The 27,776-nt window shown below is 41.2% G+C and overlaps 4 protein-coding genes and 1 long non-coding RNA gene across 9 annotated transcripts; 2 read left to right on the top strand and 3 right to left on the bottom strand.

Moving 5' to 3' along the window:
* Positions 1 to 755: 755 nt before the first annotated feature.
* Positions 756 to 5,122, bottom strand: LOC147222135 (bcl-2-like protein 1). 4 transcript variants are annotated; one of them, XM_086168415.1, is made up of 5 exons: positions 4,565 to 5,001; positions 4,312 to 4,358; positions 3,160 to 3,282; positions 2,466 to 3,070; positions 756 to 1,536 (listed from the first exon to the last, which is right to left on the bottom strand). In XM_086168415.1, exons 4-5 carry the CDS (start codon positions 2,952 to 2,954, stop codon positions 1,393 to 1,395), a joined length of 633 nt encoding a protein of 210 aa, XP_086024541.1. In that variant the 5' UTR covers positions 2,955 to 3,070; positions 3,160 to 3,282; positions 4,312 to 4,358; positions 4,565 to 5,001; the 3' UTR covers positions 756 to 1,392. The 4 variants fall into 4 exon arrangements, with proteins under 4 accessions (XP_086024541.1, XP_086024538.1, XP_086024540.1 ...); XM_086168412.1 differs by having other exon boundaries at positions 2,466 to 3,282; XM_086168414.1 differs by lacking the exons at positions 3,160 to 3,282; positions 4,312 to 4,358.
* Positions 5,123 to 5,521: 399 nt separating this feature from the next.
* adnpa (activity-dependent neuroprotector homeobox a) lies at positions 5,522 to 9,816 on the bottom strand. The gene is made up of 4 exons (XM_086168408.1): positions 9,452 to 9,816; positions 8,775 to 8,887; positions 8,378 to 8,470; positions 5,522 to 8,276 (listed from the first exon to the last, which is right to left on the bottom strand). The coding sequence occupies exons 2-4, from the start codon at positions 8,880 to 8,882 to the stop codon at positions 5,961 to 5,963; spliced, it is 2,517 nt and encodes an 838-aa protein (XP_086024534.1). The 5' UTR covers positions 8,883 to 8,887; positions 9,452 to 9,816; the 3' UTR covers positions 5,522 to 5,960.
* LOC147222133 (uncharacterized) lies at positions 9,724 to 12,797 on the top strand. 2 transcript variants are annotated; one of them, XR_015107775.1, is made up of 3 exons: positions 9,724 to 9,857; positions 10,936 to 11,050; positions 11,436 to 12,797. It is a non-coding gene; the product is annotated as an uncharacterized LOC147222133 (long non-coding RNA). The 2 variants fall into 2 exon arrangements; XR_015107776.1 differs by having other exon boundaries at positions 10,905 to 11,050.
* LOC147222132 (DEP domain-containing mTOR-interacting protein) lies at positions 9,911 to 13,386 on the bottom strand. The gene is made up of 9 exons (XM_086168410.1): positions 13,304 to 13,386; positions 13,008 to 13,186; positions 12,756 to 12,879; positions 12,026 to 12,204; positions 11,643 to 11,855; positions 11,412 to 11,546; positions 11,240 to 11,310; positions 10,925 to 11,029; positions 9,911 to 10,286 (listed from the first exon to the last, which is right to left on the bottom strand). Exons 1-9 carry the CDS (start codon positions 13,384 to 13,386, stop codon positions 10,161 to 10,163), a joined length of 1,215 nt encoding a protein of 404 aa, XP_086024536.1. The 3' UTR covers positions 9,911 to 10,160.
* Positions 13,387 to 16,693: 3,307 nt separating this feature from the next.
* Positions 16,694 to 18,590, top strand: mafbb (v-maf avian musculoaponeurotic fibrosarcoma oncogene homolog Bb). The gene has a single exon (XM_086168130.1). It carries the CDS (start codon positions 16,979 to 16,981, stop codon positions 17,963 to 17,965), a length of 987 nt encoding a protein of 328 aa, XP_086024256.1. The 5' UTR covers positions 16,694 to 16,978; the 3' UTR covers positions 17,966 to 18,590.
* Positions 18,591 to 27,776: the final 9,186 nt, after the last annotated feature.

Genomic DNA, 27,776 nt, shown 5'->3' with positions numbered 1-27,776 from the left:
TGCAGCTGCCAACTATGCCCTGGGGAACAAATGACAGGGATAGATTAGCGACCACAGGCCGCTCCAATAAGCTCTGAAGGCCATCCGTTGGTGGCCATCTCACTCTCTCCAGCTTGGCGTTAACTCTCTTATAGTCTGTTGCGCAAAGTCAGTAGTTGTTGGAGAAATTGCTGTTATACAAAAGCAAGTGCTTTAAAATGTATTTGAAGTTTGTCATGAACTATTAAATAGAATCAACTCTGAATGATGTTCAACTTTAAACTATTTCTGTTTCAAATGCTATGCTAAATGCTTTCTGCAATTGTTCTTGCAGCGGGTCTGTTGCTTTGAAAGATGGATCACAAGCGCCACACAAATGGCAAAGCTCAACACTGCAGCTCTTTTTACCCAACTGACAACTTCATACAGGATGTTAAACCCTGAACCCTGCAGTGCAGAGATAACGTTCATTCATGTGTACTTCACAATGTCATTTCATTATGTTTGAATATAGCTCTAATGTTCCTTTTTTAAAAGGGACATCAGGGTTTACAATAAATTTTAAGAAGATATACAAGCATCTGGTTTTGGGTTTCTTAAGTTATTTGTCAAGTTTTTTTTATTTCTGAATGAAGAATTTGCAGGAATGTCACCATTTATTGCACTTAGGTCCTTTCGCTATTCTAAACGCCATCTCCATTTATGTTTTTAACAAAAAAAAACTGGCACAATCACAATGCCGGAAGCAATTGATGTTTTTGTAGTACAATTTTAATTATGTTAGTTGGAGTTTGGCTATGTCTTGATCCAGGGTATTCAGTATTTTCCGTCATTTCATCAGCTAAATTGGAACTTTACGCATTTTGCCATAACGCACCAACAGAGTTCTCAGTTAGTTGGGGATAACAAAACTTGACAACACATGAAAAACATAAACATATTTATTATTCAGAATCACGCCTAAAACTCCCATACAGGCACCAAAGGAGCTAAGCACGAACAAGGAAAATAAAATATTTTAACTTATATTCTCTGTTAGCTGTCAGTCTGAAATGTAAGCCATTGAAACTGGTCCCTCGAAAACACAAAGGAGAAAAACTCAGCAGTCCTAATCAAACCAGTTGAGTTTTTCTAATTGGCTTTTAGCTTAGCAAGTTTTATCTTGAACCCTCTCAGTCTTGAGAGAAACTCTAAAATAAGTGAAAATCTCTGGTGTTGAAAAAAAAGCATGGTGAGAAGTATAACGCCTCACCGAGCTACATATTGTGAACAGGTCAACACAACCAGAGACAAATCCGTGTTCTCTCATTGCCCAGGAAAACTACAAACATTTTCTCTTTAGTTCTATACCTCGGCCCACCTAGCATGCAACTTGTGCCAAGTTGTGCCGGGAATGACGTGCCGCTTCCCTCCTCACTGCTTCCTAAGAAAGAGCAGGCCAAGCACCACTCCTGTTAACAGTGTGACTCCAACAAACAGCCAAGTTGCCAGCAACTTCTGGGCCTCTGTCCTCGCTGCTGCATCTGGGTCGCTCCTGAAGAGTCGCACAAAGCTGTCCTGCAATTGGGATTAAAGTTTAGACAGATCGTCCTTTTTAAAAAAAAAAAACATGATAAAGGATTGTCAGAGGCAGAGGTCATGCATGTGTGCTTAGTAAATTACTAAAGTTGAGGTTTAAATAAATGCACATCATTTATTGTTAAAAAATCATAAAAGCTTTGGAATGCTCAATTTTGAAAATGCTCTAATAATGCTCTCTGTAGATGTAATTGCAAATACAATATGACTTGAAATATTAAAGATTAAATGACGATTGCGACAGCATTGTTCTATTCAACCATTCATCGTTGACTATTTTGTCAAATAAAATCTATGCAACATGATTCCAGCGCAGGAAATGGTCAAACCAACAAAATATTTCATGTACAACGGTATTGACATATTTAATAACAAAACTGACATATGCCTCAGGGTAATTTAGATTTAAAAAATCTAGTATTATCTGAGCTGTAGGACTAACAAAATAATTATCTAGGTCAATTTTGAAGGAATACGCAACAAATATTTACTGCAGCTAGTCACCACTGAGTTGTTAGCTCTAGTTTATCTCAGGGTAGATTCCAGATCATTTTTTAGATCATGTTTTAGTGATATTTCCTGTCTGTAACTAACAGCCTCTTAGTTTTGAAAACACTGCTGAGTAACTATTGAGTCTTTTAGCAAGAAATATGGAATTAGAAAACTTGGGAGACTCAGAAAACTCATGTACCAGAATTTGACATTAAAACAAATGACATATAATCTTAGTGGTCAGATGAAATGCCCAACAGATGTCCTCATCCGCCCTGGATTCTGTACATAAAACTTCAATGGTTTCTATTTTATCTTTTCTTTGGTAGAACTTTACTTAACGCTCCACAGCAGTGGTTTCAGAACTTTTGTAATAAATGACACTTCAAGTTGTGGTGCCCCCCCCACAGACTCACCCATCCACCCTCACTCTGGATCCATGGACTGAGCTGCTCGTCCAGGTAAATGGTCATCCAGTCAATGATGCGGGGGACCAGTTCGCTCATACCCCTTTCTACACATTTTGCACAAACGACACCACCAAATACGAACAGGCCCACAATACGCCCCCAGTTGACGCCGTCCTTAAACAACTCGTCCATCACGCACTTGAAGCAGTTGTAGGCTGTGTCTGTGTTGATTTCAATCTGCGAGGAAAGATCACTGAACACTTGCAGAAAAAGCTGCTCAAACTTTTCTGCAGAGTCTTGTAGTGCCACCTTTACAGCTTCTATGTCACCAGGAATCGGTGACGGCTTGCCGCCACCCTTCCTGCTGTTGACCAATTGCCCGTTGCACTCATTCCTTCCAGCCAAAGCATCTGGACTCAGCAGAACAGTTGAGGAGATTTTCAGCTTGTGGTTTACAAAGAACTCCACCAGCTCTCGGTTACTGTAAGACATCATTAATAGACTCAAACACAAGCCAGCCTACACTGCACCAATAGCTTCAACTGCCTGCAGTGGCCTGCGGCTGTCACATCTGAAGTCCAGAGCTTAGAGCTGACATTTGCGACAGCATCCTGGAAAGACAAAGGGAGGGAAAAAATGGCACTTTAACTCCTGCTGGCAAAAATGCAACTCATAGTGCTGTTTTATGCCGGGCTTACACCTTAGGATTTTCCAGTCGCAGCCTTAAAACTGGCAGTCGTAAGGAAATCTAAAGAGTTGCAGCACGCTTCCGTCGTCTCAGTCGTCAAGGGTAAGCTGGAGAGTCTCCCTCCTAGTTTTAGGGCTTAGGACAATACCAAACATGTTTGATATTGTCATAAGTCTTAGCGTTACGTCACCGTAAAAGACTGAATCAAGAAATAGATTTACAAAACCAACAAAACTGGAAAAGGGAAACCTGGTTGACAATCAATCACCAGAGAGGTATTGGCGCCAGAAACGGTATTTGTTTGCAGTACGGATGACTGAATAGAAAGAGACGTCCAGATCAGTATGGAGCGTCCAGAAAGAGGAGCGGATGGTGGAGCTGTGGGCAGAACTGCCTATCTTTTATTATGTCAACTCTCCAATGTATCACGACCAATTGGAGAAGGAAAAGCAATAATAATAATAATAATAATAATTATTATTATTATTATTATAAATTTTATTTAAGAAACCTTACTGATGTTGGAGTTGCTTAACTTAATATTTATCTATTTTTTATTTTAACCTTTATATATATATATTAATTTTATATATTTATAGATGTTCATCTGCTCTAGACTGCCATGCTACCCCTTGTGACCTCCGATTGCCCCTTGGGGACAAATAATCTTTCTGATTCTTATTATTAGACTGAAATAGCAAAGGTTCTGCAAATACCTGGTGACAACATTGCATGGTAGCAAATAATTGCTTGAGAGAATCTAGTGTTTGTTTTTCACAAGTATTTTCAAAATCTTTGCAAAGTTAGATGTGGGGTTAATTCTTTGGTCTAAGATTATGCTAGGACTTAAGACTCTCAAAAGTAGTCTTAGGATGTGAGCTGGTGTGATCTGATAGTTTTAGTCGAGTCTTAACAAAATCTTTAGTCTTTAGGTGTAAGCCCGGCATTAGCTGCATCCACTGGTTATAGGGAAGGCATTGTGTCAACCTTATTAAGTTTCTTAAAATTATGAAGATTATCAGAAAGCATGTGATGGTTCTGTACAGAATAAGGTGATGCTTGTCCAGATGTCTTGACTGAGCATCCAGATAGAAAATTTAAATGTAATTGGTATGATTCAGCAATTTTAAAACCACAGTTCTCTTATAAATTCTGACACCTTACCTGTTTTTGTTGTTTGGTATCCAATTTCATTCCAATTTAACCTTAATCTGTACAAATTTAAAAGCAAATATTCAAAATTTCATATCAAGGTAATGCATTATAATTGATATGAATCCATGCATGGCCAAATGGTTACGAAAATAAGGGGATTAACGGTACTGGATGAAAAAATATATTTGTGTGAAACTCATAATTTAAACGTGAAGTTGCAACCCAATGCGTTATAAACTCGGTTATAAGCAAGTCGGCTCACCCAGTGGTAGATTCAGCTGTTTTGTCTTGAAGTTCCGTCACCAATAAATAAATTAACCTTAGAGAATACAGTGGAAAGATCACCTCTGATGGTGACGGATGGTTGAAACATTACCGTTATGATGAACAGCAGCCCAGAGCGCATATATACGTGTGTGCGTGTGTATGTGTCTGTGTGTATACGTTGGCTTTACTGCATTCGATAAAGGACTGTTTAGTCAACCAGATATTAATCTGATAACATTCAAATTGAACATCATATTAATCCAAATACGTGAAGAGGTGCCAGCCTGGCGCAGTTGACAGCTCTCGCGCTAAGGCACGTAGATCAGTTTTAGCTAGCGTGCTAGCCATCTGTTAGTGAACAGTTCCGAGTTAAACGCATTTAAAACAACCAAACATCGCCCACCGGCATGCTCGGTGACATTTGCCGTTTGCAATTGTACTTACAACTTTTTTAAAGCGTTGACTTCCCTTTGAGGGACGAGGCTAAGGAGTTACTACAGGCTTGCAGTTGGGTTTGCACACACAATACGGACATTGATACGGCTACAGACGGTGGCCTGCACGGCAACGCGCGCTGGCGGTTGGCCAATTGCTCACCGCACAACCGGAAGTACCGCCTATAACAATATGAAAGTAGATGTAGGGAGTACCTGATCAATAATCAAATTATAACAAAATAGCCTCCTGTCTTTATAATCTCCCGCTTAACCTGCTCGTCGGACTAACCAAAGATAAGAACAAAAAACTCGTGTGTAAAAAAAAAAATATTCAAATTCTTTTTTATTTGTACATACAAATATAACCAAAACCCAATAATACTAAAATCAAACTCACCTCAATGCGTAATTCATTAAATAATTCTCAGAAAATTAAAACCTCCCCTCAACTGCAGTTTTATTCATAAATCCGAGAACAAAGTGACTTGTACAGCTGATGAACAGCAGCCTTTTCATTAAACAACATTATTTATTAAAACTTGGACAGAGGCAATTACCATATCATACACTTTCAAAAGATGACATGACAATATGATACAGTTAAATATCACTGTTGTGAACAAAAAACTATGGAAGTCCAAGTTGACAATGCAGTTTTATAATCTTCATGTCAACCTGAGTAACAATTTGCATGGGGATGATGACAAAACAATGGATAAAGTATATACAACATCACTTATTTTACACAATAATGTAAGTTAATATCCCTGGTGACAACATCTGAAAAAGTGTGGAAGTAGTTAAAGGACCCATGCTGTTTGTCCAAAAATGTATGACTCAACCGCAAAACAGGCCTCTTTTACGGTCATGTTTTACATGTAAATAATATAGATCTTCAAAATCATTTGAAAACTCTTCGGTAACCCCAAAAAGGCACGCTCAACAGCATGGCCACTAACAGAAAGTCATCCAAGCATTTGTTTTCCCATCTTGCAATGAGCTCTCCTTTTCTTTAGAAGGATCGTCTGAGTTTAACTGTTCAATCTCCTCAGTAGAGACCCTTGGCTGATTCATCTCAACACTTCCATTCTCAATAGGTGAAACTTCTATCTCTTCTTCACTATCTGAGTCAATGGATATAGTTTCAGTGCATGTATTAAGTTTTAAGGTAGAATTTTGTGTGTCACATTGCTTTTTTTGATCCATGTTTGGAGTACCAGACTTGATGCCAACAGATCTCCCCAGTGGAGTGCCATCAGACTTGCCTTCCTCAAAAATTAAGTCATGTTTAATTTTCCTCACAGCCTGCATGTCAAAGCCAAGCAGCACAGACAACTTTCTGTTCTCACACTGTCTCTCACATGCCCTTCGCTTGTTTGCAAAATGATTACATATATCAGATTTCCATAGCCACAGGCTAGCAGATAGTTTCTCTTCTTCTTGAGGAGAGAGGTATGGTCGTCGGTTAAAATATGCTGTCAAAAAGTTTTTCCTGGCCTCATATGTCTTGTGCTCATAGCTTCTAGGATCTAAAGCAAGGTTACACGTTTCAGTTGAATTTCCAACAGAACTGGAGGAAATCTTTGAATCCTTGTTAAGTTTTAACTTCTTTGGGTTAGATCCTATTTGTCCTGGCAGCTGCCTCTTGAGGAAACCAGCCCCAGATGAGTTGAGTGTCAAGGCAGACTTGAAGTTTTGGTTTGCTTGAGTCCTACCTACAGCCCTGCACTGCACAAGATGAAGTGTGATTGTGGAAGCCACCATGTTGCTGGTGTAAACTCCCAGGCAATGAATACACTTGTATGTCATCTTTTTCTCGACGGGATGCATTGTTTGAAGCACTTGGTGTCGCTCCCTCAAATGCATGGCCAGTGCATCAGAGATCGGACCTTTGAGGATGGTGAAACACAGCGGGCACAGAGTTTTCCCAACCTCGCTCTTGGCTGTCTGTGAAGGCTGGCTTCTAGAAAGCGGTTCAATCTTCTTCTCAATCATGGAGGGAGCTGTCAATTTGACCAGAGGAGCAACACTTTTCTGAGAAGGGGCAGATTGATCCTTTCCATTGATTGACTCCTTCATGTTGAAGGTGAGGACTACTAGTTGTATGTTATTGGACTTGTCTTGTTTGACTGTGAGATCAAAAGTGAGCGGTGCAGCGCCAGGTGGTCCCACAAAGTCATCAGGGTGGGCCTGTGCCACATGCTCAATGAGCTTCTCTACACTGTGGAAAGCAGAGTGGCACTGTGGACAAGTGAGCCCATGAATTAGCATGTGGTTAAGCAGTGAATCACTGGGCAGATAACGATTGCAAAGCAAGCACTTGCTGGTGAAGTTGTGGATTTTCATGATGTATTTGGCCAGTGCCCACACTTTTTTGGCCTTGTGAGCACTCTCAAAATGTGCACTATAGAGGTTTTCTGGAAAAAGTTCATTGCACACCGTACATATCTTCCACTTTTGTGTCTGCGCTGTGTTTACACAAGCTGGATTGCTGTCTGCCCCGATGCTGTTGCCAGGAACTGCGGCACGAATTTGATTAGCTGCAATGTAGGACTGACTTTTACCAACAGAGGGTACTGGCTTTAAATAGCCAATTACTGGTTGTGCTACTGGATCAACTGTAATTGAGTGGCCCCTGCCTATGATCACAGAGGCCTTCTGAGACATGGATGGTAAGTTTTGCCCAGAAACAATAATATTAGCATGTCCAATCATGGTGGTTACTTGAGCACCAATGCGTTCATGGTACTCTATAACATGCTGCACAAGTGCCTCGTAGCTACGGGTACAAAACTGGCAGCGTTTACAGAGGATGTTGTTACCATTGACAGAGTTCGCACCGTTTTTGATCGATGCCTCAGAAACCACACCAAGATATGGTGAAACAATATGCTGAAAATGTTCCCTATAGATGTGTCTGCGCACAACATTGTAGAGTGTGTCCCGAAATGTGCATTTTTTGCAGAAGTACATTGGTCTCTCCACACCATCTCCCATTCTTGCTCTATCAACATACGGTTTGTCCTTCTTCTGCAATGCAATTGCATGTGGGCTCCCATAATTCTGTCTGACTGATCTCTGAATGTGGAATATTTTGACGTGCACTTCCAAAGTTCTCTTGTTTGCAGTGAATGCGCAGTATGGACAGTTAAGCAGAAGTTTATTCTCAAAAATCTTCCTGTGTACATTGCGGAAATGATTCTTGTAGCCCGAGTAGAATTTGGAAGAGAATGGGCACTCTGTGCAGCAAAATGGCTTTGACCTGTATTCCTAAAACATACAAGAGGGGGGAAAAAAATGACCGAAATGTGGGTACGGTGATTTGAGCATGAACAATTCAAAAAGCTTTCGATATTGGAATGAGGATTTACCTGTGTTTTAGAGTATGATGGATCCCATGCACAGATATCGAGGCATTGAGTTCCCTTTACAGTTTGCTCATTGGGGCAATATTCTTTGAATTCCTTTGGGGTGAAAGCAAACAAATTTGCATGCCATTCATTCCACTCAATATCAAATAAGATACAGTGTTGACTGCACGCTTCCATTTACTTATAACTATTTGTTTTTTGTCAAAAATCACATCTTTGACGTTTATGACTTAAAAAAAAGAAACATTAAACTCCTCTACGACATCCACACAGATTGAAAATAAACATGTTCTCAAACTAAAAAAAAAGAACATCTTAGTGTATGATTGAAAGTATCACCCGTGCATGGATGGTGATCTATTTGATATCATTGCGCACATAACCATCATGCACTCACCTCCGCCGCCTCCCTGCAGAACTCTAGTCCAATGTCTCCTAGTGCTTTCTTCACACTTTTCCTAGCTCTCCTGATTCTTGCTAGATTATTCACTGGGAGTTGATACATCTCTCCTGATGTGTGCAGACAAAAGAAACAGGTTTCAAAAACAACATCTTTTCAATATATTTGTGCACAATAATACCTTTTAATTATGAATGGCCACATCAGCGGTGAGAAAGATCTGCAACAAGTGACAACATTTATCACTGCATCTCGTAAAATAAATCAAAAGCATCACATCTTGTGATGGGTGCCAGTTGGCTTTCACTGTGGTGAGACTTGAGCCTGAGCCTCACAGGCCCAGTGCTTTTGAAGTGAGTGCGCTAGTGCCAGTTAGCCCTTAGTAATTCACATAACGCTTGCTTCGCCATACATAAAACCGTAAATCAAGAGATCTAAACCGTAAGCTTTATTACTTCACTGGGAACCACGCATTCAAGAATCACGGCTTAACGGGAAGGAAGCGTTGATGATGGGCTAAGCTTAAGAGTCCCGACGTTAGTGTGTTAAAACTATCGCTAGCTGTGTTTTACGTTCATGTCTGCTCGCCGCCTACTTAGCGTCAGCGCTAGCTTCGATGTTGCAGTCTTTTTTCTTAGTGTTCAAACACAAAACGCGTCCTTGTATTTACTCACCTTTTAACTATCACGGCGAGTACTTTAATAGAGGTCGCCTCCCTACATAGAAGAAATACTGAGGGCTGGTCGCTGCTTTAGGGTGACGGTGATGTTCAGTCTCCTCCAAGCCGGTGTCCCGATGCTGATGCTCAGCTCCACGGCTAACAGTTAGCTAACTAGCCGGCTAGCTATACAATCATAATGCAGCTGTAGCAGCACGTAGGTTGTTCATACAAAATATAAGACGACTTGATGCCCCTCCTTGGAACAGTGTGCCACTACAAGGATATCCGATCAATGTCCCATAATTTTGCGTCAATTGTTGCAATGATTCCCGCGACTTTACGTTTGTTATCTTGTTCAACTGAGCCTGCTCGCAATCCAAAATGGCGTCAATTGAAAAAACGGAAGCCTCACCACGAAGGTAAGTACTGTAATGTATGGACTGACTGGCAAAAGTTTGTAATTTTCGTTGACATTCAGTTTTTATTCTGCCATAAGCGTATATTTAGGTCTCCCTAAGTGAAGATTAATTAAAATTAAGCATAAAGTTTAATCGGTGACTTAACCTTATGGTAGCATCTGCAGTGATTTATCATTATTTCTCACAGAAGAATACATGAACTAAGTCAATAGAGTATCATTTTGGATTTATTTTCTTCACTTATTCAAATTGTTTTTTCACTTGAAGTAAAGCCAGAATTCTAATGAGAAAAGGTGTGTCTCCTCATTCGAGTGATTCAATAACTTCCATCACAACAATGCGAGGTCCTGTCATCACCAGCCTAGTGACCGTCCTGTAGTCCAGATACAGAACACACTGTCCATTTACTTGGCACACAAATTGCCGCACCTAAAATAATGACAGAGAAGCAAGTCTTATTTACGTTTTCAGATAAAAAAAAACAACCTTCTCTTTAATTTGGGATTAGTTATGGACAGAAATGTCACAAAATCCAAAGGCCTATATTATCACTTAAATGGAAGATGGATGGAAAATGCAACAACAGTGAGGCAAATCATTAACAGGATATTATTTCTAATCTATCTTAATTTAAATTTAAAGAAAAAAAGTTTACACTGCTTTAATTCTGTAACTCCTAAACAGATGAATAATTACAATGTCTTTGTGATGCTGTCCTTGTCATTTTGTAACACTAATATCTTGAAAAGAAATTACAGGCATCTTTCAAAATTTTAGCTGCCTTCTTGCCTTTCTAAGAAATTTTACTCTTACAGAATTGCGTGACTCTCACAGACTTCTCAGATATGACAAGAGAATGCTATGAAGAAAAAAAAACATCAAAATTGAACTTAAAAGTAAAGAGTTGTGTTAATATTCACAGAAAAATTATGAATCATTGTTTTCAGTGTTATAAAGATAAAATTCCTGGCATTGCATTTTAGATAGATAATGTTTATATTTTGACATATTATCCTGTCTTAGTTGTGATATAATTTTCTCTTTCAGTGCAATAATATATCACAAACCTTCACTCCAGCAGCTGCTGCTGGGCTTCCAGGATCGACGGCCTGCACATAACAAGGAGCTGCACCTCTGACAACAAATCCCCAGCCCAGTACATCTCCGATCACCTGAAACCATTTTAAAGTAAGGTACGCATCCAGTAATAACATACTATAGTAGCAATTGTGTTTTTTTTTGTCATTTGCTTGTTTTTTGCCTCTTCTGTGTGTTTTCATCAGTTGCGTTATCTTAAAATTGCAGCGCATTCATGTAATTTTAATTACCACTATAAAGATACATACTTTCATTGCCCAGATGGAGTCATAAAAGAAATTCACCGTCAACAGTCTTTTGGTGAAGGGGGCTCCGGCTGTCAATAACTCTTCGCATGTATATTTTCTTCTAAGCACTGCAAGGATCATTAGAATAATTTTGATCTATGATTCTTTGAATTTTGAATTTGTGAAGACATGTTTCAAAATGTAATTGATAATTTAACTTAAGACTTGCCTGATTTTGGGTTGCATCTCACAGATGAATTTGATGACTGGACCAAAGGAGGGAATCCAGCTTCGAGAAGCTGAGGGGAGTTCAAGCTGCCTCGATGCCCGCCGGTTACCTGCTTTTGTTCTGTACTTGCCCCCGCTATCATGGAATAATGAGTAAATGTACCGTCCATCAATATCCAAATTTATACCTTGATGGCGATAAGTTATGAAAAATGAAAAGCATCTTTTGAACCTGAGTGGAAACCACGGGTGGTCTCCTGTGGTGGGTTTTTGCGCAGAACAAATGGACTCTCAGGATGGTTTTCCTCTTGTGTTGGCACCACCACACCTTTGAGATTGTCTTGTTCACTTTCATTTAATAGTTCAGACAGACGGCGTCGGCGGCGAAAATTAATGCAGAACTGGTACAGCAGTCCACTGTCAAAGAATTCATGTTTCTTTGCAACTGGTGGAAGGGGAGGGATCATAAAAGAGTGGTTTTAGATAGGATGGATTTTGGACAGAGCTGATGAGTGCTTTACTTCAGATTAAAAAAGACCCAGACTTCTCGCAACCACTGCAGGCCAGCTCATTAGTGGTACCATACATCAAACTGCAAATAGGGAGTCCCATCACCGTGCTGAATGATGCCATGCTCCTGCAGTGCCCGGCACAGATCCAGTCCTTTGCGCCGGCTCTCTGCCTCTCCATTCTGAAGGAGCCAGTCGATTAACTGGCAGCCAGGAAAGGAGCGCTGATAAGCAACACTGTGTTCTTCTCTCAGCTGCAGAATTGAGTGCTTCTCTGCTATGAGACTGAACACAAACAAACAGTATGTTACATATGTTGTAGCACTACTTGCACAAAAAGCTAAAAGAACCAATCGGTAAAAAATCACAAAGATAAATATGACATCTGTTTACTGTATTACTATGTGGTAAACCTAAGTTGGAACTTCGAGCATTTCTATGACAATGTCTCACTTTTTACAGTCAACATTTCAACACAGATATCTGTACCTTCTGTACCTGCTCATTGTATTGCCAAAACACATCAGCTACTTTTGTTTTCATGTATTTTAGAGAACAGTTTTTTTTTGATATATCACCATTGAAAGATTAGCCTCTTACACTGGAAAGAAACATCATGCAAGGCAAAATATAATGATGTCAAAGAGTTTGAAGACATAAAATATGCAAGGTGAGCTTTGCATATTAAAATGTAGAAACATCTTTTTTACTGTTTTCATTCATATTTTGATTACATCTCATTGTTTTTGAAGTTGAAGCTATATGTCTGCAACTATAAAAGTACAGAATATGTGTCATTTTGATGATGATTGATAGATAAACTTCCCAGCTCTTACTGTTCATATAGCCGCTGTCCTCTCATAAAGATTTTCACCTCTGTGTTGAAGGGAAATGTGCCGTCATCTTTCCGGAAACGGTATAGCAGTTTGGCATCCTTGAACACTGGCCTCTTATCACAGACTAAAAATTGACACATTTTAAGTACATATTGAAATGATTGCCTCAATTCACAAAGAGCTAAAATACCCTGTTTCTTCTGGCACAGAGTGTTACATTGTTCTACTAGGGCTCTTCTTTTTGCCTTTTACCATGGTGAACAATATCATGATCCATCAAATGCTGCAAGAGAGAGACAGCTGTTTTTCGATCCGGTGCCTCCTTATGGCTCACAAGCCAGTCAATGAGCTCCAGAGCAACAAAGCAGTTAGGATATGTGCGGAGGTGGTACCGCCTGTCCTTGATCAGTTTTCCATCGTGAAGCCTCAACCTTAGGTGAAATTCAAATGCAGTTTACATTGTTTGCATATCACACAATCAGACTTGGACAAATGAATATCAGGGCTTTACCCCAAATCTTGACCATTCTGCTTTGGTTTCCTCATACCTGAGTTGTTCTCCAGCGATCATGACTTCAGCTTTATGTTGTCGTGCCATGGCTTTCCTCCTAACGCTACCTGTTCGCTCCATGTTTGATACCTATTGAGTTGAAAGTAAGCGAAGCTAACTCTTATGGTCCTCATTTTTGTTTACAAAATAGACCCTAAAATACACAAAACTCAAATGCCATGTGGGAAAGATGTTGTGTATACAAAGAAAAGAGTGGCAAAGACCCAGTGTACTTTTGACCAGATGCAAAGAGAGAACGAATAGTGCTTATATATATCAGATGCCTGTCACATAGATATAGGATATAATGGTTTCCACTACACACTGAGAAAAAGCAAGAAGACTCTTTGACATTGAAATTCCCAAAACATTTAATGTTTATCAAAAATAAATATAAATGTCCTTTGAGAATATTTACAAAGGAACTTGTGACTGAAATAACACACAGGTCCTTTTTTCCTTTTTTTTTTTTACAATTTACATAGATTTTGGACATTTGACACTAACAAAATAGGGAGTAAAAATCTGTCTTTTACAGGTTTGCAAATATTCATCTGAAGACACAGGTACATTTATGCAGCTTGTGATGCAGAATCTTCTGTTCTAACTCATTTTGATTTGATATCAGCAGCCAAATGAAAACATTTCTCTCCTGTGTCATCTCTCATCGAAGGCGATCCTAAAAAAAGAGGGGGTGAGAAAAAGAACTAGCTCATTTCCATTAAGTCCTCTCTTTCAGGTCTGAAGTCTCTCTGAATGAGTGTAACAGAACAATACTTGGTAACGCTCGGTGCCAATAATCCACGGCACATCACCAGTTCAGTACGACTACATAGCCCCCTCATGCCCCCCGTACACATCTTCCCCATACTTCCCCCCTTTACCCCCATTACCCTCTTGCTTCTTTATGTAAACAAATAAGAACAAGGCCAGCCCCAGCTTCAAGTCAATAATTACAGTTCCAATCAAAATAAGACTAAACACTTAGCTGGAACCTTTCTAATGATCATTACCATAAAAACAAAAACACTCATTAGGCCCAAGTAGAATAGCAATAACATTATTCCGAAAAAGTCGTTGCTGTCACCCGTGGTCAATGAAGAGACATTGGGGAAAGTAATGGTAGTAATCACAGCAGGGTGATGGTGGCAGCGTGGCTGCACTCACAAATCTGGTAGAAGAAATAATAATAATTAGGCTTTCTTGAGTGTCAAGAAAGGCGCCTTTCTTGACACTCAAGGACGCCATACAAATACCTTGAGAATGCTTATAAATGGAGAGTGAGAGGCATATAAGCACTCTTGGTGGAGGGTTCACAAACCAGCCAGAGCCAACCCTCTGCACATCAAAAGGTACATTTTTATGTCTATACTTAGGTCCTCACAATGGATGCCTAGCCCTCAGGCCCAAAGTGGAAGGTGGTTCCAAAGGAGAGATCTCTTTCATACTCCGAACAGGGAGCTCTCAACAAAATTTCATTACGCTTGCATAATAATAATTAAAAATCTAGAGTCTTGAGTCTCTGACAGTCACTGACTATTAAAGGTATCATAGGTGAGGGGGAAAATGTATAATTCTACTCTGATTCACAGGGACCCAAGACAAAGACTGACATACAGTATATCTGATAGTTTTGTTTTTTTTTCTTTTTCAGTTTTACTAAAGTTCTAGTTGGATGTTGTGTGGAAAAGTCCAGGGTTATATTTCTATATTATGTGTAAGTATTCAATAGTTTTTAAGATTTCATTTCCACTCCTAGCGAGATTTTTGGGAGACCATTTCCTTTCAAGTTTTTTTTTTTTTGTATTTTTTATTACTTTCTATTTGTGAGACAGTCTGTCTAATACTGAAACAATTTCACCAAGATAGTCAATTGTAAGAAAACAAGATTTGAGATTGAGTTTAAAATATAAATTGGATATGTTGTAAATCAGGGGCAGTGTCAGAGAACATATTGCCCCCATTTCTTCAATTGAATGTACATTGTAGAAGTGAAGTGGAAAATAATCTAAAGGAAGACCTAAATTGTCTGTGTAAAATAAATGAAACACCAAATTTAAAAGAAAGGTTGAGCGGAAAAAATGGGGGCAGATATTTCAAAACATGCATATCCTATTTATTATGAAAACAGAAATTCTTACCAGATTCTGCAATGGCACAACCAATGACCCTGGTTGAGTCATGTCAGATTTTATATACAAATCACGACAGACTTTGGTCATGACATTCTAAATGTCTCAGACCTTGGATAGATCCGAGCTCAATGCGGGTGCCTTCTGTCTCGACTGGTTGGGGTATAAACGGCGAGAGCGAAGGACAGAGAAATAGGGTGTGTGACAGGAGTGGTGTGAGGGTTGGGAGGGACAGGCAAACTTGATCGGAGATTAATAATAACAGTAGTGCTAATGGGTAAAGCTGACGTGATACAATAATGTGGTGCACTCATGCAGTGATAGCATTAACAACCAGACATTCAATCATGATGAGGAAGACATTTTTCTTTTTAATGAATCACAGCAATTTTGTTTTTCTCTCAGGGTCGAATACAGTGACCTTTGATGATAACACGGGTGACTGTGCACTGCCCAGAAGTACTGGATTGTAGTATGAGAGAGAATTTTAAAGGAAAAAAAAAATCAAGTCATAGTCCCAATCTCATATCAGCGGACCCATAAAAGGCTAAATTAAATTTGTTAAGAAAACCAAGGATTTTATTGTTTAAAACATTGGTGAAAGCAGCTCAGTGCGCATCAAAATGATTTCTTGATGAAAAGGAACAAAGATTATAGCTCAGCGTAAACCCTAGAGTGTCATGGCGGTCTTTGTTACAATATTTTGACCAAAAAAAGCTGCTATGCTAAATAAAATGTATTTAAGTTAAGCTATTTATGTTACATGTGATCATTATCGACTCCCTATTGTACACTGAAGGTCTGATGACCTTCATACTGATTCTGGTTTCGAGCGCCTGCAGTGTCGCCGTGTGGCCACAAGATGTCAATGTTTAGTTGTATACGCGGTGGAGAACAACTCAAAACTACCATCTACTGTAGTTTTCCAAGTCTAACCAAGCCGTCGCGACTTCATGTTCATTCATTCGCCGTGGATTCAAGAAGGCTGATTCTATCTGTTCCATCTCGCCAGGTAAATAAACACAATCCCAATACTTGGAGAGATTAATGAAAAGAAAGAGGACATCATTCGACTAAAGTATAGATGGGTTCTCAAATCTAAAATCACGAACGGGCAAGTAGGAGCTTTTATGCAAATCGTCCATTCGATCGTATTTTGATTGGCTGGCGGGGCGGAGGTGTAGCCCCCGAGGGGGCGTGGCCTAATGCTGATCCTGCTTTATGAAGAAATTGCGCTTTCCCTGTCAGCCAGGCAGACTCGCGTCGAGTCCTTTGGCACCAGTGGACATCCGGATTTGAGCTACGTGCAGTCACAAGTTCGCACAGACTTTGAATAAGTGTGTGCGTGTGTGTTTGTGTGTGTGTGTGTGTGCGTATGCAAGGGGGGGCTTTCATGCTCACGTTTTTTTTACTACCAACGGAAATCCAAGTTTGGAGTTACTCATCCATTTTTTTCCTCCCTAAAGTGAGGGTGTTTTCACTGACTGCATGAAATAGCTTTGGACGTGTTGGAGCTTCTTTGAAGAGATAGGCTTCCAAGTATGACCGCCGAGGCTCATTCACACCTGGGACTGCAGAAAACGCCGATGAATTTCGTCAGCGACTTCGACCTGATGAAGTTTGGCGTCAAGAAAGAGGCGATGCAGGCAATGGACCGTTCTTTCATCGGCCAGTGCAACCAGCTCCAAAGACCCGACTCCGTGTCCTCCACACCCGGCAGCACACCTTGCAACTCGGTACCCTCGTCGCCAAACCTCCATCCAAGCGAGCAGAGAAACAATCCGGAGGGTGACCCGTTCTGGATACCAAGTGACGGCGTTTACCCCCACCAGATGTACCCCCAGGCTTTTGGTCTGACGCCCGAAGACGCAGTGGAGGCCCTCATCGGCGCCACCGCGCAGCAGGGACACCCCGCGGCGCCCCACGGCCACAACCTGCCGCACTTCCAGGCCGACTACGAAGGGTACGGCAACCTCAGCGAGCCTGTCCATCACTACCCGGAGCTCCCGGGTCCCGACATGCAGAGCATCCCTAGCAGCCACTGCCAAGACCCCTACTTCAAGGATGACATGGGGAACGCGTCCCCCGAGTCCCCGGAGGCCCAGCAGGTCTTCGGCGCGCACCACCATCATCTCCAGGGGCCGCACGGCCGCCACGAACGGAGGGGCGACGCCGAGCTGAGCTTCTCGGACGACCAGCTGGTTTCCATGTCCGTCAGGGAGCTCAACCGGCTCCTGCGAGGCCTCAGCAAGGACGAGGTGATGCGTCTGAAGCAGAAGCGTCGGACCCTGAAAAACCGCGGCTACGCGCAATCCTGCCGCTACAAGCGCGTCCAGCAGAAACACATCCTGGAGCACGAAAAGACCAACCTGGTGACGCAGGTGGAGCAGCTGAAGCATGAACTCAACAGACTGATCCGCGAACGGGACGCGTACAAACTCAAATGCGAGAAACTCTCGGGTGCGAACTGTTACCACGAAACCGGCTCGACCAGCGACAACCCTTCCTCGCCCGAGTATTTAATGTGACTGATCTGATCCCCCTCCTCGCCCCACTTTTTGTATTGTTATTATTATATTTTGCAGAACTGGTTCTCCTCAATCTGCAGGCATTTGTGTTCATTACGCCTTGATCTTTAACAAACGATCCGAAGGATTAATCATATTTTTTTTTCTTTAAAAATCAGGTTGGAAACAAGGATCTAACTCAGATGATAGTGATAGATACTATTAAACAAGTTGTGAATGGAAAATTCATATGAAGCATGCATGCAGGACATGTATGAGATTTTTGTTTTCTTTTTTTATTTTATACAGGTAATTGTCTGAAACATACTTGAAATCAGAAGATATTCCCTTTTACTGATATACATTTAAAACAAACTTTTTTTTTGCCTCATTTACTTCATATTGATGATTTCACACTAGTTTTTGGTAGCCAGAATCATATCCTGTGCTTCCGCTTCATCAAAATAGAAAGATGATGCTAGAAATCGTTATTTTTTATGCTGATTCTGCTGGACAGATATGTTCCTCATCAGCCTTTATAAGATTATATACACTTATGCAAATTGTTTCCCTTCTGCTATGTTTTGGGGTTTTTCTTGTTTTTCATTTACAATGGATCAATAAACATATTGTAACTTTGTAAAAATCCGTGCATCTCCTGCTGGAATTATTGCCTCACCAAAAACTTCACATGCACAATCTTCCATTATCAGGGTGCAGTTTGTGTTTTCCAAGCAATATCATGGACACAGAATTAAAGATAAACATTTCCAGAACATAAGATTATATGACAAGAGATTACCCATGCGGTAGGTGAAATTACAATATATGTACTTGAATTTAATTATTGACAAGTGGCTTGGATTCAAAGAGAAAAAGAGCAATGCCTACACCAAAAAATGCCACATCTGTGGGCTGTACACTGTGTTAGTTTCAGGAAATACATACCTTCTCTCAACGTTATGTTTTACATATTTACACAGTATGTATGTATAACGTCACCTTTATAATTCTAATAACAGCTACTCAGGGATTGTTTGTCGCTAAAATGCCCAATGAAATGGAGGGCAGTCACAAACACAGCGCTTGCGGGTTCCCCGGTTTGATTATGAATGAAAGGACAAGTGGCTTTCTCTCTTTCCCCGACCTTTGCCCCTCAAGGAGTGCTGCTTCCTGTGGGATCCCGTCATGTGAAAGCACAGGAGGCCGACTGGCAGGGGCTGTGGGGCACAGATAAAACAGTGGAAATCAGGCTTCCCCTCTGCTCTCTTCCTCAGACAAACAGATCACCTCTGTATTCATTGACAGAGGAAGAGCGAAACAACAATCATAGTGCACTGCTCTGCACTCTTCTGGCAACCTCCTGACAATTTTTTTTTTTGTGCTTGATATGTTTTCTGGAGTTTTCGTCCCCTGTGCCATTTTGTAATCCCCAAGTAAATTTCCTGAACACAGATCATTCTTAGTTCAGGACTACAATAATATTTGGTTGACCGTGGTAGTTTCAAGGCCCAGCGTGATAATACGTGATAAGTGGTGACATTATGAAGCGACTTTCTAACCTCTGTCATGGCTCATGAGAATGAAATCGCGCTTGTGAGACTTTCTCACTGTTCCCCCTCGTGCGACAGTTCAGCCGGGCAGGTGGCTCTGCTTATATCGCCACCTTTTAGACCGGACTTCGGGTTCTCTTTTCATGTGTGACCCCAGCCCCAACCCCCGACAGTCCTGACCTCGACCCTCGGCTGAGGACAACCAGCCCCACAATCATAACGCCACAGGTGCAAAAGCACTTTCTCCCCGAGACGAGCCTGACCCCTGAAGGTCGGCCCGCTGGGCTGCTGAGATTACGTGACATACATGAGTCTGTTTGTAAAGCTGAAATGTGACAATTAATTGTGGCGCTTTAAATGTTGATAAGTAAAAGCTTCATTTGCCAACGGCTCTTAAAAATGGCACAAAGGGAGAGCAGTTTTTTTCTCCTCTCTGTTTTCTATTGTCTAATTTGTACCACAAAAGTCAATATGTTCATAAATGATAAATTGGCATTAATGACTACTGCACAGGGAGGAAACATCAGCTCTAGTTTCGTAATTCTATTTGGGAGGATTGCTATTTATTAATTCCCTCTTGTTCAGTTTTGTCACAAATGTATTTTATATTTAATGACATATTTAATGACTTAATCAGAATATATTCTGAAACACTGCTCATTTGCACGTGCACATACACAGTGTTTAGAACACTCTTTAGCGCATAATGTGTGTGAAACACTACATCAGAGAATAAGGCATGTAAAGGATGGGTCCTCATAAAGTTATGTTTTGCATTTGTCAAATAAGGATTAATAAGCGTCAGCAGCATATTACAGTAGAAGTGTTGGCTAGAAGAGTGGCTTGTGGTTCAGTGTGACAGTATGCAGGGTGCCATTGTAGAAACGATTAGCCAGCTCTTTTCTCTCGCATGTGATAGGCTGGAGCGCCTGATGTGAGAGCCTCGCACTTGCCCCACCCCCTCCTCCCCGCCACCGACACCCCAAGCCCACAGCGCCTGAGGCAGGCTACTGAGTCAGCAGGAGGGAAAGGTGTCTGAGCGGCTGTGCCATCAGATTGGAGAGGAGGAACGGTTTGCATGGAGAACAGAACAAAATGATGAAGCGGCTTAACGCGGAAAAACATCTTCGCCGTCTTCGCCTTCGATCGTTTTAAAAATCTCTTCCGCCTTTTAACCGAATGGCGTCGAGTAAAATTAGACGATGCACTCGCACTCTGTGAGTACGTCCTATGGACGGCCGGTCTTCGGTGAAAGCGGTCGAAAACGGTCCGTCAGGACAGGCCGAACGTTGTGCCAAGCTCTTGGCCGAGTGCTGGGCTTTGCCAAGGCCTGAGCGCATCTCAGACAGCAGACACAGACAGAGGAATGCTGCAGATCGTCACCATTGTGTGGGGAGAGGCAGAGGAATGCAGCCTGCCAGGCTACATATACTGACACCAATGAACACAGCCAGAGGCCTCCAACCATGAGGGAATTACAGGCCCTACAGTCAGTCAGACATCACTTACCACCTCCATCTGTGAGATCATGCTCGTCTTTCCGGCAAAACTTTTGTTCGATTGGGTTTGACCGACATAATGAAGAGCGGCGGACGCGGTGACGCAAAACGGTCCCGACCGGAGACGACATAGCCCGTCAAATAAGCATCAGTTGATCAGCTGTGTAAATAATCTTATGATTCGAGCAAACAACGCTGATCAATCGGGGAATTCTGTGTTCGGAGTAATGATCGCCACTAATCTACTGTGGCTTTATGTCAACTGACCAGACATTTGACCCCTAAAAAGCAAGACATTTCCAGCCCCAGCCAGTTCTTTTACCCTTGTTTTGCAACCGTAAGGGCCAGCACTGGTGATCGTCTGTGAGAGTGGCTTCACGTGAATAACTCGGCAGAGACGGATGGAGGACAGGATGAACGAGTGGCTTCCTCTTTCACTTCCTATATGAGGGTCTAGTCAAGTGACTCTTTGTGAGAGTGTTATGTTGTATGTCGCAGGAAAACGCAGCTTCGATGGCTGTGGTTTCCGGTCAGGATGTCCAGTCACTTCTGCGCAGTTGTGACACTGTGACTCACATGGAGCACACACGCACTTAGGCGTCTCCATGGACATTGCATACGAACTGACACACACACACACACACATACACACACACATACGGTAAGTAAACATATTTCAGAACCCGTTATTTCATGGTTCCTCCTGCTTGGACTATGGAGGCCATTCTTTATGAGATGCCACATCCTGAGAGATTGCACAGTAATTATGACAGAACTACTGGTAATGACTGAAGTTATCACATGATGTCTTATGAAAGATTGAACAGAGTGGATTAATGTATACCCCCCCTGAGTGACAATAAAACTGTTTGGCTATCTCATTGGCTGCAACAAGGAACCTGGTTTCCTGGGGACGTTGTGTTCAGCGTGTTTGTGCGTGAACTCCTGAGGATCTGATAGGAAGAACCTCTGATAAAGAGCTTGTCACGTTTCAGTGGCCATCACTTGGACAAGTGTAACAGCGTTCTGTCACATTACAGACCCTGGACTTTGGTTACCGAGCAAAGGGCGAACCGCCGTATGTAATAATTATACAGGTTCCTCCTGTCATGACAGAATCTTAAGAAAACACAGCCCGTGCCATTACGAGTAGCAGAAAACAGACGTAATACTTTCACACTTAAATGTAAATGAATTGTTCCACTCATGTGTGGCAGATTGATATTTCATGAGCATTCAAAAACAATGTCCGCGATATGGTGCTCTCCAAGGAAAGCTGAATGTACCAACGCGGTGGTTTTGAAGCAGAAATGAGAGGACGATAAAGAGAGGAGAGATTATTTAGCAGGAGAGAGGAGATCTTTCCCTTTCTTTCCCTTGCTAGGATTTCCTGTTCAGTTTTATGGGGGTCATGCAGCTGGCAGGCGCCCTCCTGTTTCTGTCCATAATAATGACAGGCATCCATTAGTGCACAGTAGAAACACGAGCCATGGAGGTTAACTCAGAGTATCCCCCCCCCACCGCGAGCCTCTTCCCTTTCCAAAGTTCCTGGCCCCCAAACTCTGCGGCTCACCTATCTTTAGGGCAAATAATTGTGCGTTTCAGTTCCCCCTGGTCCATAACACGTTCAAATGTTACCCAAGAGCCTACTGAAAAACAATACAAACAAAATAAAAAAAGTACAATTTCAATTTTGGAATCTGCACCTGTGTGTGTCCATATGACATGGCTAACCATGCTTCTGGGAGATTGTTCCTGCCTTCATGTGATTCATTTTTACATATAATACGTGTAATCTTACAGAAGTTCATCAGCAGAAATCAGTTCTGTCATCCAGTTATATTCAGCGAGTAAAAAAAATTTGGTATACTGTTCATACAGTATCAAATCACCAGAAGTCTTCATGAAATGCGCATCTTTTTTTTTTTTTTTTTTTTTTTTAACCTTTAACACTCATCGACATCGGTCCCTTTCAGTTTTCGTTGTAGTCATTGCTGGGAAGAGAATATGCCAGCCCTGTCATGTGTTCTGGAGAAACAGGGTGTGTCGCTCTCCCACTAATGTGCCATGTTATCGTCAGTGTCGCTGCTCTCTGTGTGGAGTTGACAGCCCCGTTATGTTTTTTTCCTCTTGCGTGCAGCTGAGACATGTGGCAGAGCAATCTTTACCCCGTTCTTTGATAAGTTTGAGTTCTTTGTCATAATATTTGTTGCTCTTTTGGTGCTGGTAAAACAATCCGTGGGCCATCTGCGTGCTGAGGTTTGTGGTTTTCGAGGGAGAGATGTTGCGACTAAACAACATACATTCATAAGGAATTTATTCAACCTGTTGCAGGGATTTATTCTGATGTTACTCCATGTACTCACTTGCACATTTTGTGGTCAACATACAGGAAGTCCTGTTCTGAGATTTATTGCAACAAAAAAAAAGAAGAAAGAAAGAAACTGTCACAGAGGTTTTTCAAAACAGAAAAGAAAGAAAAAAATGACAGATAACCAAGCACGTATCAGAAGATGCTGTGTCCACAAATCAAAGATTGAGATTAAAATGACATGTTAACATACCGGACAAACTTTGTATTTACCATAAGTAATTTCGTTCTGACTCATAGTCTTGATCAATTCAACCAGAAATAGTTATTTAATGGTTGATGGCAAAAAATCAAAACTTAACAAGTGTATTTAAGTGCTGATGCGCATTATAGTTATTTTTATTCACCAAAAAAATCTACTTTGATCCACTTTACATTGCAGAAGTTGTTGGAGGAGAAGTATGAGAGTGTAGTTAAAAGTAGTGCTGGAAAAAGCATAGCCAGCTGACTTAAAGAAAAAAAAAATTCAACTTCAGAAAAGTGAGACTGGTGTCACACACTATAGTTCCGCATGGAGATGTTTGAGAGTTGCCCTGGTATCGACCAAATCTGTACAAACCTCAGTGTAAAAACGTTAAAGTTTAAAGCAGGTCTGAATGCATTAAATTGTATGAACAAGGGTTTCCTCTTTACAGACGATTTCCTGCTTCACGAGAATTGTGTTTCAGTAGAACTCACAAGTCTCAATTCTAGAGTTTGAATGTCCTGCACAACTGAAGGCATGAAAATGGGGTCACGATCAAAGATCTCAGTCACTTACATCAGGCTACCTCAATTTTCATAGGTTTTAATAAATATAGCACCAATGAAGACAATATCTATCTATTTACGTCCAGCGTGCCCCGCTGGACGCTACATGTGCAATGTGGAACAAACGGTCAGGTGCTTGGTTCGAGAAAATGGAACCGGGTGATGAGTAATATTTCAGTGTTTGCGTATTCAATCACCCCCCACCACTTCCACTGCCGCTGCCGCCGCCTTATTTCACAAGATACTTCACTTTGCATACGAATTCAGGAAAACGCCTCGCAGATTTTGTAAAATGATGACAGAAACCGTTTTTTCAGGATCGTCATGGTTTGGCGACGTCTTCCGTTTTTTTTTCCTCATACAAGAAACAACGCGTTCGGCTGCAGCTTTGCGATTATTGCTTCTTCTACGGTCCATCCATGAGAGCAAGTGAGGCCTATCAGCATGTGTTGCAGCCATCTTGACATTTTTGGAGTCACATGACTACATGCGATTTTACAGATATTTGGTTATTCAGTGAACTAAGATGCATTATGAAGCCACCGATAATATGGAATGCAAATTCAAAATACAGGAGCAAACCTCGGAGGATTTTTAACCTAGCTAGTATGGCAGAACATTAGAGGGAGGTTTAAGCTCTAAAAACTGTGATATGTAAAGGAAATTGATCAGGGCTCCCTACAGCACCATAATATCAGAGGTTAAATTTATATAGTAATATTCTGTGAATGACTGTTTTGGAGGGTGGGCTACGGTATAAAAAGATGTTTGGTTAATTCAACTTGTGAAAGGGTTCAGGTGATTGCAGGTAGAGATTCGTCCAGAAGCTTTTCACCGCTGAGGAGAAATGTATTTTCAATTTGCATTTTTCTAAATGTTTTCACCGTCTGATAATTTGCTGGCGTTTTCCCCGCCATCAGTTTTTTAAATAAATCCTTAATAAGTTTGAAGAAATCACTCCAGTTCTCGATGTTTCAGGGAATTTTTTTTTGTTTGAATCAATTATTTTAAGGTTTTAATTTTGTGTCGGTTTTTAAAGTTGTCTATTCCATTGATTCCCAAAATACTTTTTACAAATCACTTGTTGAAGAAATTCACAGACACGACCAGACACATACACAAAAGCACACACACACTTAGATGCCATGGATTTTGATCTTGGGACCAAATTTAAAAATTATGGAAATTCATCCATGGCTGCTATGTTTCAGGAGCAGTTAAATGTCAAAGAGGAGAAAGTGAAGAGTTGAGAAACCCTCCTCCCACACATGGTCCAGCAGCAGCCTGCAGCACTAACATGTCCAAGCTGTACAACAACAGAAGTTGGTGGCCTCTGACCTCTAACCTAACAGACTCTGACCTCAGCCTGCACATCAGGTGTTGAGAAAATGTCTCGTTGTTGTGGGAGCCCTGCGCTCATCTTGCTCCCGTAATGCTCGCACCGCCCCGATTGAGGCCGAAGGGGCCGAAATGAGCAACCGAAAAGGATCTCAAACTGTAAACGGCAAAAGAAAAAGAAAGCAACTTCAAGAAGTGTCTCTGCCTTAGTGGGGCTGAAGTGAGTATGTCAGCGTCCAGTCTCTTTTGTACAGGCAGGGTCAAAAGGGCACTGTTAGCCCGTGACTGACAGCAGTAATGGTGAGCAGGGGCTATATTTAAATCCTGAGGAGAGCAGCCGCTTTGACTCATGTGAGGACCCTACACATCCTCTTGCCACACAATAATTTCAAACAGCTTTTGTTTCATTGCCCTGAATAGAATTGCCTGCATGCATATTACAATAATTATTTTTAGACACTAATTGTGCAATATAATGCAGTAATATCAAACTGCAATTCTTTAAATCAGAAAGGGAAAATAAAATTTGTTATCAAGTCCTCTGATAACTTTCACAGTTGGCTGCGCATTATTGGCAAGTGTCTGGTATGACTGCCTGCTTACGATCGATTGTATTGATCTTAAAGAAAATGTGAACCCTTTCTTTAAAGATTCTGTCCCTTCTCAACAGTTCAGGCACTTTGTTGTCTGCAGAAGAACGGGGCTGATTCGTTGGTGGCAGCTTTTGCTGTTTGCACAAATTGGATGTGGCTGATTGGTGGAGGCGATGGAAAGCAGCCACATTTTGCTTTCCCACACACTTTGAAATAGGAGCGGCTTTATCAAGCGCCGATCACCTGATAAAACTGTCAGAAACCAGTGGACCCTTCATTAGAACCTGTTATTCCTAGTGTGCGCTGGTTAAACAAATCTTTGAGGACCTTATCCTTTGATCCCCATGTTTCGTCAGCAGAAGAAGCACCTAGTTTTGCTGAAAGGAACTAAACACTTGTTACCTGCAGCACTGCTTCCCAAATCTGTTGAAATGTCAAATAAAGGTGAGATTAATGGGAGTTGGTGTGCTGATGGATGGAGTGTTATCCTTTCAGTCTTTGTCTGTTCTGAGGAGCTCAGCCCGAGGGCTTCTTTAACATGCACATACATATCTGAGCCGCTATCTCTCTACAGTATAACTGTGTCAGCAGCGAGCTGAGGCGGGAGCATGAGAGATAGAGGTAAGCTCGGTTCCTCAGCCACACATATAAGGGCTGTGCGTTTCTCATGTGTTTGTCTCTGCGCGTGTTTGTTTGCGTATGTGTGTGTGTGTGTGTTTTGAGTGTTGATTTCCACGAGCTTTCCGCACTTCTGGAAAGGTGGCACGACGAGTCTTCCCACAGGAATGGCGAGAGCCCTGTCGTCCCGCACCTTCCTTCTGTCCTCACCTCTCTTGATAACACGGGCCGTTATCGCTGCATCTGCAGGGACTGTTAGTCTGTTTTCTTTGTTTAAGGATTAAGTGACGCTGATGCACCCATTGTCAGAGCCAGAGGACAGCAAATTGGGGGCTTCCCGGCATTGTTTTACAATTATTTCATTTTATCGATATCACCAAGGATGTGAAAATAACAAATATTGTCACATAGCATTCCTTCTTTTCTTTATATTTTTTTAAATGACACACAGGCATGCAATTTGACCTAAACAAAGGTCATTTGCCCGTCATAGTAGGGTTCAATTTGCTCCCGCTAAACTTATCACCAAGGAAAGAAGCATAATGTAGCAGATATTTGAAACAACAGTAATCCTTACATAATGAAAAGGGTTTGATCAGGTCAGGCGTTTTCCATTCAGAGACATCAGAATAGAATTGAAAGGTTCAGCATCTTTAACTGCAACTGTGGAAGGCAGTTATGGCCGAGAGGATTTTTTTTTTCATCAAAATTGATTAAATCAACAGTGAAAGCCATTCGATCTGAAATAACTCTGTTATGGTTATGTGAATGCTGTGCTATTGTCTCTGGGTGTGAGTGCCCCCAGCAGAAAATACAAAAAACCTTTTATCTTAAATTTGTAAGGGAAATAATCTACTGCCTACATCTTAACCATGATTTTTATATCTAAAAAAACTTTTTCAAATGCCCAAGCAGGATTCGGTTATTTTATTTGTTACGATCACATTTTAATATAACACAATGTGTTACATTTCTCTGAAGTATGATATGTCAACAGAATACAATCCAAACATTTTAATAGTAATTATAAAAGACAGTCCTCATAAGAACTAAAGCAAATGATGGTCCATATCACCTGCACACCTGTTTTATTCTGACAGAGAATAAGAT

Source organism: Fistularia commersonii, chromosome 21 (assembly GCF_037954325.1).
Source record: "Fistularia commersonii isolate RoL2024-O1a breed Wild chromosome 21, RoL_Fcom_v1.0, whole genome shotgun sequence".
Classification (NCBI taxonomy): Eukaryota; Metazoa; Chordata; class Actinopteri; order Syngnathiformes; family Fistulariidae; genus Fistularia; species Fistularia commersonii.
Note: the sequence above shows the minus strand (reverse complement) of the source record. Positions and strands in the feature narration are given on the sequence as shown.

What these genes read in the sequence shown, in the direction of transcription:
- LOC147222135 (XM_086168411.1), bottom strand. Translation starts at nt 2,954, where the DNA reads ATGATGTCTTACAGTAACCGAGAGCTGGTGGAGTTCTTTGTAAACCAC. An exon ending in TCCAGAGTGAGGGTGGATGG is followed by an intron (nt 1,537 to 2,465) that starts GTGAGTCTGTGG and finishes TCCCAATTGCAG; the next exon opens with GACAGCTTTGTGCGACTCTT.
- adnpa (XM_086168408.1), bottom strand. Translation starts at nt 8,882, where the DNA reads ATGTATCAACTCCCAGTGAATAATCTAGCAAGAATCAGGAGAGCTAGG. An exon ending in TCTGCAGGGAGGCGGCGGAG is followed by an intron (nt 8,471 to 8,774) that starts GTGAGTGCATGA and finishes TTCACCCCAAAG; the next exon opens with GAATTCAAAGAATATTGCCC. An exon ending in CATCATACTCTAAAACACAG is followed by an intron (nt 8,277 to 8,377) that starts GTAAATCCTCAT and finishes TGTATGTTTTAG; the next exon opens with GAATACAGGTCAAAGCCATT.
- LOC147222132 (XM_086168410.1), bottom strand. Translation starts at nt 13,386, where the DNA reads ATGGAGCGAACAGGTAGCGTTAGGAGGAAAGCCATGGCACGACAACAT. An exon ending in GGACAGCGGCTATATGAACA is followed by an intron (nt 12,205 to 12,755) that starts GTAAGAGCTGGG and finishes GTTTGTGTTCAG; the next exon opens with TCTCATAGCAGAGAAGCACT. An exon ending in TCACCAAAAGACTGTTGACG is followed by an intron (nt 11,030 to 11,239) that starts GTGAATTTCTTT and finishes AAATGGTTTCAG; the next exon opens with GTGATCGGAGATGTACTGGG.
- mafbb (XM_086168130.1), top strand. Translation starts at nt 16,979, where the DNA reads ATGACCGCCGAGGCTCATTCACACCTGGGACTGCAGAAAACGCCGATG.